The sequence below is a fragment of the Calidris pugnax genome, unplaced genomic scaffold, assembly GCF_001431845.1.
Source record: "Calidris pugnax isolate Ruff unplaced genomic scaffold, ASM143184v1 scaffold404, whole genome shotgun sequence".
Taxonomy (NCBI): domain Eukaryota; kingdom Metazoa; phylum Chordata; class Aves; order Charadriiformes; family Scolopacidae; genus Calidris; species Calidris pugnax.
Window position 1 is genome coordinate 159,100 of NW_015091151.1, and position 11,948 is coordinate 171,047.

Consider the following 11,948-nt stretch of genomic DNA (forward strand, 5'->3'; position numbering starts at 1 on the left):
ACTTCCGGGGTGGGGCGGGGCGGTGCCGGCTCAAAAGCGCCCGGATGCGGGACCAGCTCGGAACTTTCCAGAAAAGTCGGGATCGGCGCAGGGTGAGGAGCCGCCGCCGCGGGGTGCGGGACCGGCCGCCGCTCAGGGGCCGCCCTCCGCCATGGTGAAGGAGACTACCTACTACGATGTGCTGGGCGTGAAGCCCAACGCCTCTGCCGAGGAGCTGAAGAAGGCCTACCGAAAGCTGGCCCTGAAGTACCACCCCGACAAAAACCCCAATGAGGGCGAGAAGGTGGGCGCCGGGGACGGGACGGGGCTGCGGGGCCGGCTGCCCCGCCAGGATGCTGATAGCGGGGCCAGGGGAGCGGCAGGGGAGGGCTTGGGGGGAGCCGGGGCCGGTGTGTGTGGGGGGGCGTTTGGGGCTCCACGTCCCGGGTGTCTGAAGCATGGGTGTGTGTCTCCCACACAGTTCAAGCAGATTTCCCAAGCTTATGAAGTGTTGTCGGACCCAAAGAAGAGAGACCTCTATGACAAAGGAGGGGAGCAGGCCATCAAAGAGGGTGGCTCCGGAGGCGGCTTCGGGTCACCCATGGACATATTCGATATGTTCTTTGGCGGTGGTGGGAGGATGCAGAGAGAGAGACGAGGTAACGTGCCGTTTTCTGACACTTTCCCAGACTTTACCGCGTGGTCGTGGGGCCAGACACGATCAGAGTCTCTGAGGAGACTGCTGTACATGTAAGACTTTATAAATAGAGTTAAAATTCAGTTACAGGCTTGATCTCAGGATCGGAGAAGTTATGGTCTGTACTCTTTAGCACCAGAAACGGGCAGGGGAGGGCATTTGGTTTGTACGGTGGTAGTTTGGTCTCTTGTGCGTTGTCTCACGTTAATAACTAACCAGATTTAGTGTTCCGAAAGCTGAGGGTAGGTCCAGCAGCTAATAGGCTGAATAGGAAGCGAATGCTAACATACCTTAAAGTGATTTTGTAACTAAGCTACCATAAGTGTAGCTGAGTTTTAATTGCAAGTAACTGTATCTAAATAAGATAGCCAAATCAAATTCAGTCTGTGAAACCTTTTTGTTTTCCTGTACTGTTCAGGGGAACTGATTTGAAGGTGCAGTAAAATGTTGCTCAGTGACTAAACCCCACTGGGAAAGACTCTTGTGTTAATTGAACTGGCTAAGAGTAGCGTTGACCCCGGCAATTCCTAGTGTGGACTTGGTGACAGAGGAAAGAAAAAAGGTTTGGATGAAAATGTTGCAGTGTTGTATCAAAATGTTCCTAGTTAGCCAGAACTTGTCTCCTACAAAACCAAGCCTGCTATACCTAAAGTTCTCGTTGATTTCTGAGTGTAAAAATGTAATGACTCAATTCAGTTTCCGGAAAGTCCCCTGCTGAGAAGGAAGAAAGTACTTTATCGACTCTAGGCAGCGTCTTCCACTTCCTTGTAGGAGATATGTTCAGTCTCTTTCTTAAAACTGAAGTCCTGCAATATAAAACTTGTATGTCTATGGTTCTACATGTTTTGCTTGTGCTACTGGTTGTGCTTTCACAGAAGAGCATTTTGACTTATTCGAACAGAGAAGCGTTACTGACAAAGCCATTAGAATTGTTACCTAATTTGACATCAGAGAGGTAACGGGCTATTGACTAATATCAGCAAAACAAGATAAAGCTATATCAAAATAGGATGTTAGAGCCAATAGACTTGGGTTGTCATGACTTGAGCTTAGTGACATGGGAAGCTTACTATTACTTGAGCAAATACCTTTTTTCTTTTTCAGGTAAAAATGTGGTACATCAGTTGTCAGTAAGTTTAGAAGATATGTACAATGGTGCAACAAGGAAACTTGCACTGCAGAAGAACGTTATCTGTGACAAATGTGAAGGTAACTGTGAAACTGAAACTAAACACAAGTTGCTTCTGGAGATTTCAGGGATTTTTTTCTTGCAGTGTGTAACCTTTTGTCCCCAATTCTCATTCTCCGCAGGTCGTGGTGGTAAGAAAGGTGCAGTAGAATGCTGTCCTAATTGCAGAGGAACAGGCATGCAGATCAGAATTCACCAGATTGGGCCAGGAATGGTGCAACAAATCCAGTCTGTGTGTATGGAGTGTCAGGGGCACGGGGAGCGCATCAGCCCGAAGGACCGGTGTAAGAGCTGCAATGGCCGAAAAATTGTTAGAGAGAAGAAGATATTAGAAGTTCACATTGACAAAGGTAAGGTGTCCTATTAAGATGAAGTATTGAACTTGGATGGACTGACTAATTTTGAACCATTAGAACAGAAGCTTTAGCAGATGCATGGTGGTGTTTTGCTGAGTAACTCTGCTGAATACATACACTGTAAAATTGACTGTTGCTGCCTTTAAAAAGTAGGAGACTTGTTTTTGGGAACGTTGATTACTTCTATGTTCACGTCTAATATGTGTGCACATAACTAAGAATGAATTCTGAAACAAGCTGTATTGTAAGAGGTGAATTATTTTTGAGCAACCTCCTAAGAAAAAGTCTTGGTCAGATAGATCGATCAATTACAATAAAGCTCATCACTTGTTGGCTCAGCTTGCCTAATGAGTTTTGCTTGAAAAGCCCGCAGACTCCGATCACTTCTACTGTGTTTCAGTGTGAAGGGGAACCAGGTCTGCTATAGTAATAGGGTGCAGAGACAGTGCCAAGCCTCTCATGCTTAGAGCTCTGTTTGCTATGCAACCCTGACAGTGCTGCTCTGTGCAGGTACTCTTTCCCTGGCAAAATGCAACTCGATACACAAACCCTCTCAGTGACAGGAGAACATGAGAGTTGAGTAACAAATACATCTCTCTTGGGAGGCTGCTCAAGAGCTAGTGGTAGAAGTCTTAGGAGTAATGTGGTTTGTAAGATGGGGGAAGGTGATGAGCACATGGCTTCTACGGACCCATGCCTGGTTATCATCTGGAACTGTTGATCTTTAAGGTCCCCTCCAAGCTGAACCATTCTAGATTTCTCATTCTGTGTGTCAAAAACACCTTATGCAAGGTGTTTGGTGGATTTGTTTTGAACAGGGAAAATCCTACAGTGACGTTACGTATGAGGGCTAGTGAGGACATCTTGAACAGGAAAACTGCTTACAAGAGTTTCTTTTCCTTTCCTTACAGAAAAACAGACTGTAAGCTAGCAGGAGGCAGCTAGAATTTATGGTAGAGACACTTTTGTGTGGGTGAAGTGGGTTTCTTACGTGATGGTTACAGTCTTTATAAAACTGAAGAAGATGATTGATCACTTGCTCTCAAAATGTATTTTGAATGCAGTATTTCTGTTTTGGTTTTAGTACTTGTGCATACAATGAAAACTGTTTTCATAACGTTTCCCTTAAGGACTTTGTCTTGGCAGATGGCTGTTTTGCACTAAACAATTAAGCTTAATAATCTTGAGATATAGTTCAGGTTGGCACCACTAAAATCCGTTGAACATGTGAGTGGATTAAAAAAAAAAGATGAATGCTTCAAGGGAAGGTCGTGATGTTCTACGACCCAGAGATCTCCTGGTACCGTGTTGTGCTTATCAAAATATTTCTTACTGCTGCTTTTCACTTAAAAAAAAAAAAAAAAAGTTTCTCACTTGTTTTCTGCAACAGGAATGAAGGATGGTCAAAAAATAACATTCCATGGTGAAGGGGACCAAGAGCCAGGACTAGAGCCAGGGGATATTATTATTGTCTTGGATCAGAAAGACCACTCTGTATTTGCAAGGTAAAACTCTGGAAATCTTTTGTGTTAACTCCTGAGATGCTTGTCCACATGCTTCCTTGGTTACCACTCACCTTTCATCTACTGCTGTTTCCAGTAGATGAGATCACATGGCTGGACCTCACGTGTGTTTGGGTGTCTGAGGAACATCGAGGTGTGCAGGAATCCTGGTGCATCTAGTCACAGCCACTTGTGTTCTAGTAGCATGAGATACTCTTATGTGAGCTTTGGCAGTGTAAGGAGATGGAAGGCAAACAAAACTAGTTACAGTTACTAAGAGTTTACAAATCTTGAACTTTAAGACCTCTTAAAAATACTGAGATTTCATTTAATAGATGTATTTGTGATTACTTCCTTGCTCTTTCTAGGATAGCATTCCATCATTTACCTCAGAAAATTACCACTTAGTGTAGGCAGCGGTTCATTGCCTACTTGGCTTCAGGGCACAGAAAACTTTTGCTCAGGATCTTATTTATGACAAACTTACTGCCTGTAGCGTGCACTCTTCTGACCAAAGGTGGTTTCCCACACTTCATTTCCTGCCTGAGTGCACTGGACAGGATAATCAGGCCTGTCTGTTCTTTCTTGCAAAAGCAAAAGTGACTCAAGCATCATTGACCATGTCTCAAGTATTTTGTGTTACTAGCCAGTACTGCTGGGTGTTGCAGACCTCCTTGTTTCAAGTTACTGTGAGTCTGTCCAGTACATTTTGGTCCAATTAGAAGCAGCACTTGACATTGCACAGAAATGTGTTGCACGTGGCATCTCACTGCTTCTGTTCAGAGCAGTAACAAGGGAATCAATGGATATAGAGACACTGACCACTGACATTGTACTTGTAAATAGGAGCCGTGAGTCAAAGGTTCTTGGGAAACCTGTAACTGGTCTGCCTGACTGTCCCGTATGGTGCTGAGCTCTGGATGTTGGTGCCAGAACTCCATGCCAAAGAATACTGACCTCACAGGTTAAGAATCGGTTCTGTTTGCTTTGGATAAGCACACTCAGCTGATTTTTTTTAATTTCCAGTGTAATCAGATATGGAATTAGCTATGCCGAAGGAACAGTCTGGGCGAAACTGTTTGCATGGTTACCTGGGACTTGAAGTCACAATTCTACTGGCTTATTTTTATCCATCTTTCTGCCTGCCACCTTCAGTTCTAGTGTCCTTAAACAACCCTTGATATTACTGATCTTGTGGGGTTATGCTGAGGTCCTGCTGCTTCTGGAACAAGTGGAATGTTCCCCCTCTCCCATCAGAGTCTAAAATTAACTTCTCAGGCAAGGCTCCTTCCAGAGACCTTTAAAATAGGGTTAGTGAAGTGACTAAGTTCTTTCAATAGCTGGAGGGTTTTGTAGCTGTTAAACATGTAGTGCATGCAGACATCACTAGCACTGCCATAATGAAGTCAAAATATGCAATTAAAAAGATTAGTGTCTCTTCCAGATACTTCCTGGTGCTTTCTAGAAGTTACTTTCATCATAACCGTAGTAGTAATTTTCATCATAAGGCAGAGTGCCCATCAGCTGTTCAAACTTCCCTAATACCACATCTTCAGAAAGCAAGTGTAACGAAATAAGGTAGAGCTAACTGATGCACTTGGGAAGATATTAATCTACACAAAGGAAGGGTTTAATTGTCTAGTTGCAATGTTTAAGAGGCTGAGACAGACCTTTTTCTTAGAAATGGGAAGGAGCGGTGAAGTGAAACTGGATGCAAGTGACCCTTGCTTTATTTATTTCTTTTCAATAAACACTTCTCTGTTTTGGATAGCTGGACTTGATAATGGCTTTCAGCATGGGTATCATTCCTGTAATTGCTGGCTTGAGGTGCTGCATCAATATTTATTATTCTTTATTTCGTAGCCCAGACTTCTATTAAAATTGCAGCTTTACTGTCCTTTTCAAGTTAAATACTGCAGTTGGGTGTGGTCCTTTTACTGCTTCTGCCTCTCTGTGACTGCTTTTGATTGGTTCTACCTTAGACGAGATGAAGACCTTATAATGCGTATGGATATTCAACTGGTAGAAGCACTATGTGGCTTCCAAAAGCCTATCACAACGCTGGATAATAGAACAATTATTATTACCTCCCATCCTGGTAAGTGTTGGTTTGCTTTCTGCTGGAAGTCCAGGCATACAGTGAATTTAAGCTGGAGGTTTAAAGGAACAGAAACATCCCATTTTGACGTAAAAGGGATGTATGCTAGTATCAAGCTGCTTTTCCTAGTCTTTGCAGTACAAATCTTTAAACAAAAAACTATTTTTGGATAGCAGTCAGCAGTAACTTTCTCTTTGCGTGATATAGTAACAGACCTTACCTCATGGACATACTTGTATCCTGAGGATGCCTCATGAGAATTGAAGGCCGTGGGTCTCTGAAAACCACTTTTTCAGCCTTGGGACTGATGGAGCACTTAATAAATTTGTAAGTATGCTTCCCAAAGGAAGCATAATAAGGTTACAAGAATTTAATGTAGACATCAACCTGCTTTCCTACTCAGAAGTTACCAGGCAGTAAGTCCCTATTAGACTACTACGTCTTGGTGTAGCTGTCTAACCACGATGTAGAAGGTTACATAAAAACTGTAGGGAGTTAAAACTAAAGCTTCTCCTGTTGCCTGCAAGGATCCCTTCCTTTTTTTTTTTTGGTCTTTTTTTTTTCTTTAGGCCAGGTTGTGAAGCATGGGGATATTAAGTGTGTGTTGAATGAAGGTATGCCAATTTATCGCAGACCATATGAAAAAGGACGTCTGGTCATAGAATTCAGGGTAAGTGGACCAACTTAACTTCTCTGGTACAGTTCAGCATTGAAAATCCATCCAAAATTTAACCTCTAAGCATTACATTGATCATGAAGAGAAAACAATTATTAGATGTCCTGACTTAGTATTTGGCTCTGACAATGGTGAGAATCCATCACACAGAATTATGGTTCAGAACAGAGAGAAGACTTATAGAACACTCTCTGGTGAAAGTACATTAAGTGCCAGAAGAATTTTTTTTGATACCTTAGAAACTTCCATTTGCTTGGCACATTCCTTAGTGTCTGTCATCCTGTAGGAAGGATGAATTAGTAACTTCCCCTGTGCTGGAGCAAAGGAGCAGGCTGGAAAATGCTGATCTCTTCTCTGGAGAGAACCTAATGCTGGGAGCTGTGGCAGCAGGCTCCATATGCTGCGGTTTTAGAAGAGATTCGGCCATATCTCTAATGTTGATATGCCCTGTACTTTGCTTCTAGGGTGATTCCAGAGGGCAGCCTGAGACAGAAGAAATGTTGCGTAAGACTTGGTTAAGTTGCCAGAGTTAGAAGCTAAGTTCTTGCGGGCTTTAAAAAATAGCCTACTGACTTAACATATTTTTTTTTAAGCGCTGTGTTTAAGCGACCTGTGATGATAAAGCTGACTTTGGCAGCTATTTGACCTGTAGTGGGATGGAAAAAAGTCGATTCAGGCAGACTTCAGTAACCCCAGTTCTTGATTTCAGGTGAATTTCCCAGAGAACGGCTTCCTCTCCTCAGATAAGCTGTCTTTACTTGAAAAACTTCTGCCTACAAGGGAGGAAATAGAAGAAACTGAGGAAATGGAGCAAGTGGATTTAGTGGACTTTGATCCATGTCAAAAAAGAAAACACCACTATAACGGAGAAGTCTATGAAGATGATGAGCATCACCCTCGAGGTGGTGTTCAATGTCAGACATCGTAAATGAGCCAGTGAATAACTTGTGATGCTTGTTTTGTAAGCGTTAGTGGATGAGTGAAGGACTACAAGCAGTTCATCCTCACTTCTTGCTATTTGTTGTTTTATCCAGCCATAGTTGTTTCTAAAAGCATAAATAAACTAAGTAATTAAACTGACTTTGCAATTTGTATACAGCTCCAGGATGCAAGATCAAATGAAGTTGATTGCACTTCACCCCTGCCTCTTGGTCAAGAAAACTCCCTTACCCGCTTGTCTTTTATCCCAAGCCTTGTAATTCCTGTACGTGTGCAATTGCCCAGGCTTAAACTAAGATACTGTGGTGGTCTTTTTAGGAATTCTAGTTCTTATACTCTGTTAATAAAGTATGCACAAGTACTTATAATTCATGGTAAGATATAGTTAAGTTTTGTACCAGTTAGGATAACATGTTAATGTTTTGGGCTTTACTGGTGTTTATTAAATAGGGACTGGCTCTATTGCAACCACATAGTGTGTGAAGCTGACAAGGATGCGGTCGATCTTCACAGACCCGTTAAACTCATGCGATCCACAGGCTCTCTGAAGCTACTGCAGTTGAGGTCAAATAGTCCCTTCCTCTGCCAGTTTTGGACCTGACCCTGGAGCTAGATGTGAAGCTTGCTTTGGTTCATCGCTGCCTGCTGTGTGGCTGCTGCCCTGCGCCATGCTGTGTGTAGAGCCAGTGGTTGCTTGGCTGCTGCAGGAGCTTCCTTCGCTACCACGCATGAGTGAAAACCCCCAGGCTTTATCAGCACGCAGGCGGCTGGGGATTTGTCAGCCTGCTGGCATGTGAAGCTTGACTTCCACCTCGACTACTGAAATCAGATACCCCTCAGTGGCCTCTCGTGGCCCTCTTGGTGGGCACATGTGAACCTGCAGAGGAGAGGGACTTACTGTCAGTGAATACAACCAACTGATGCATCTAGGATGTTCTGAAATTAATGTATTGTGTGCATTATTTTGAGCTGACTCTTGAAAATTCTGTATGAATGTTCTAATTATTGTAGATGAAGCATTTCCAATATAATTACAAAATTGTTCATTGCCTCTTTTCTTAGACCAGATGTTGGTTTAAAGACACCACCCCCTTCTTTTCAGACAGCTATTCACAGAAGAATCTTAGCAAAAAACTACTTTCAGAAAATATGCTGAGAAGACAGGTCCAGATTTAACCTCTAGTGTGGTAGTTCGGTCTCGTTGCACCATCTGGCTTGGGACGGAGCTTACGCTTTTCAGACTGCTTTGAAGCAAGTGTCACGAAGAGAGCTCTGGTTTTCTTCCTGGAAATAGCTGTTACATGACGCTATGCCTGTTGTAACTTGAATATCTGGGAACCGTTAGTCTCAGAAAACATCTCTGGCTCTTGTGTTATGGGTTTCATTTTATAAAGAGAGCTGGTACCACAGGTTTTGTACCTCAAATGTCGTTCCCTTTCAGGGACCTACAGAGTAGCGATCCCCTCCGTGTTTCTCCTACGTAGTGTTTTTTTTTTTTCTTCCTTTGTCTCAGCAGGAATAAAATCCTGTGGGCAAAGCGTCTTCTAAATTCTACTTGAATGAGCTCACCAGCGAGCTGTGCAAATGTGAGGGGCAGGAGCCCTTGCTCTGTCAGTAGGACGGTTTGGCCGAGCCGAGGGGAGGAAGAGGCAGTGATCCCACCTCTGGCTGGGGCTGAGACAGAACAGCTCTCAAGTGCACTCAGTTTAGCAAGCACCCCTGTTTCTTTTTTTCCTTAACCACTGGATCAAAGCAGCTAGGGGCAAACCAAGCTCATCGCAAGTGCCTTGAGGATGGCAGCAGGGCTTGTTTTGCTTCAGGTGACTGTGTATTAAACAAAAACACATTCCATAGCCGCCTTTTTTCCCCAGGAACACTAGTTTGCCTTTCACCACACCTGTAGCTGCATCACACAGTTGAGGTGGTGTTTCTATTCTTGACTTGCTCTCGGGACCACAGCTGCTTCATGCTTGAGGACACCACAGCTAGTGCAGGGGGTGGGCCAGGTCTAAGCTTCCAGGAGGGTGGCTGAGGAGGAGCCTTGGCAGAGCAGCCTGGGAAAAGATGCTACTCCTCATGGAGGAAGGGCGACAGAAACACCAGTTTAGCATTCTGCTTTGAGATGAGCTAGTGACTTGGAAAAAAGGCTGTGTCCCAAAGAAGTCCACTGGCAGCAGTAGAATAAGGCTTCAGCAAAAAGCACAAGCCAATCATAGAATCCTAGAATGGTTAGAGTTGGCAGAGACCTTAGAGATCATGGAGTTCCAACCCCCCTGCCATGGGCAGGGACACCTTCCACTAGAGCAGGTTGCTCAAAGCCCCATCCAGCCTGGCCTTGAACACCTCCAGGGATGGGGCATCCACAACTTCCCTGTGCAACCTGTTCCAGTGTCTCACCACCCTCACAGGAAAGAATTTCTTCCTAATATCTAATCTAAATCTCCCCTCTTCCAATTTAAAACCATTACCCCTTGTCCTGTCACTACACTTCCTGACAGAGTCTCTCTCTGGCTCTCCCATAGGCTCCCTTCAGATATTGGTAGGCTGCTGTGAGGCAAGAGGTAGCAAAAAGGAGAACCCAGCCTTTAGACCTTCAAGAGGGATATTGAGTACAATGTATGGGCTCCTCCAGGCTGCTTAGTTCTCCTGTGATACTCTGGGTATTGTACAGCTACAGCAGGCAGCTAAACATGTTCTTTGCCACTGGAAAATGAAATAAGACAATTTTTTCTGACTTCATGTTGTTCCTCTGTGTGGCTTAGAGTTTCCCATGTTGGGGAACGAACTGAAAATGGAGGGCTGTGGAAACTGAGGGTTCAGCAGCACAAAGCAGCTGCTTCCGTAACTACCAGCGGAGTAACCCAACCTACCACGACCTGAGCTGATGTTTGCAATTACTTCCCGTGTTTCAGTTTCAGCAACACCAAATTCACATCATCAAGCTTATGGTCTAGTCTATCACAATGATCCTTTCCACGCTGCACCAGGTGTCTAGGGCTTGTTTTTTCCCCAGAAATCTAGCAGCTCCACTACACCACAGGTTTGCTGCGAAACTGAGAATGCCCACTGCAGACTCATTTAAGAGCTTGCTCTCCTTTTTGCTTCTGCCTGTAAGACTTGAGGGCCCTAACTGTCCTCTCCTCCCTGTGCTTTGCCTACCAGCAGCAGTGCAAGAAGACCTGCTCAGCCCAGGGGAGAAAACTCAGTGGTCTCAACTCTGCTTGGAACTTGCAGCATGACACAAGGTCAACTGAGCCCTATGCCCTATGGTGTTTTCATTAGCAACTTAATCTGGGACGATGTGTTCCTGCTTCCATTTGTGGTTGATTGGTGCTCAAAGCATTAGTAACGCACGCTGAGAGAAGCAAGGTTTGACTTAAGCCATACTTTTCCAAACACACAAAGAAATACCAGGTTCCATGTTTTCTTAGGAGATAAGATAAACACTACTGTAGTGCCTGAAGAATGGGAGGGACTTCAGCCACCCTGATTATCTGCTGGCATTACAACACAGCAGGACATAATCAATCCAGGAGGTTTCTGGCATGCATCAATAAGAACTTCCTGACCTAAGAGGTAGAGGAGCAGATGAGGAGAGGTGCTCTGCTGGACCTTGTACTCACCAACAAGGGGCTTGTTTGGACTGTGAAGGTCAAAAGCAGCCTTGGCTGAGTGACTATGAGATGATGATCTCATGAGGATCCTGAGAGGAAGGAGGAGGGTAAAAAGCAAGCTCTCAAGCCTGGACTTCAGGAGAGCAGACTTTGACCTCTTCAGAGACCTTCTTGGAAGCATCCCATGTGATAAGGCCCTAGAGGGAAGAGGGAGCCAAAAAAAAACCTGGCTAATATTCAAGACCCACCTCCTCCAGGGTCAAGAGCAGTCCATCCCAGTGAACAGGAAGTCAGGCAAAAATACCAGAAAGTCTGTAGATGAATGGGGAACTCCTGGCTGAACTCAAACACAGAAAGGAAGCATCCAGAGGGTGTAACCAAGGACAGGTAAGTTTGGAGGAACACAAACATGTTGTCCAAGCACCCAGGGATGAAGTTGAGCTAAAGCTCAACTGCAGTTAAATCTGGTGAGGGACATCAGGCACCAAGGCCTTCTATAATTACATAGGTGGGAAAGGTTAGGGAAAATGTTGGCCCATTGCCAAATGAGCCAGAGCACCTGGTTACACATGGACAAGCCTGAGATACTGAATGCCACCTTTGCCTCAGTCTTATCAGCACCACTGGCCTTTGGGAATCCCAGTCCCAGAGACCAAGGGGAAAGCCTGGAGCAAGGAGGATGTACCCTTAGAGGAAGAGGATCAGGTCAGAGAAGACTTAAGCAAACTAGACATACGTAAGTCCAAGGGCCCTGATGGGATGCACCCAGGAGTGCTGTGGGAGCTGGCAGATGTCATTGTGAGACAACTCCCAATCATCTTTGCTCAGTCACAGCGAATGGGGGAAGTGCCCGAAGACTGGTGAAAAGCAAATGTCGCTTCCATCTTCAAGAAGGGCA

At 44.6% G+C, this 11,948-nt stretch overlaps 1 protein-coding gene across 1 annotated transcript; it reads left to right on the forward strand.

The window, feature by feature from the left end:
* Positions 1 to 32: 32 nt before the first annotated feature.
* Positions 33 to 8,480, forward strand: DNAJA1 (DnaJ heat shock protein family (Hsp40) member A1). Its single transcript, XM_014959225.1, has 8 exons — positions 33 to 283; positions 461 to 638; positions 1,781 to 1,885; positions 1,988 to 2,215; positions 3,612 to 3,726; positions 5,706 to 5,821; positions 6,391 to 6,491; positions 7,207 to 8,480. Exons 1-8 carry the CDS (start codon positions 152 to 154, stop codon positions 7,423 to 7,425), a joined length of 1,194 nt encoding a protein of 397 aa, XP_014814711.1. The 5' UTR covers positions 33 to 151; the 3' UTR covers positions 7,426 to 8,480.
* Positions 8,481 to 11,948: the final 3,468 nt, after the last annotated feature.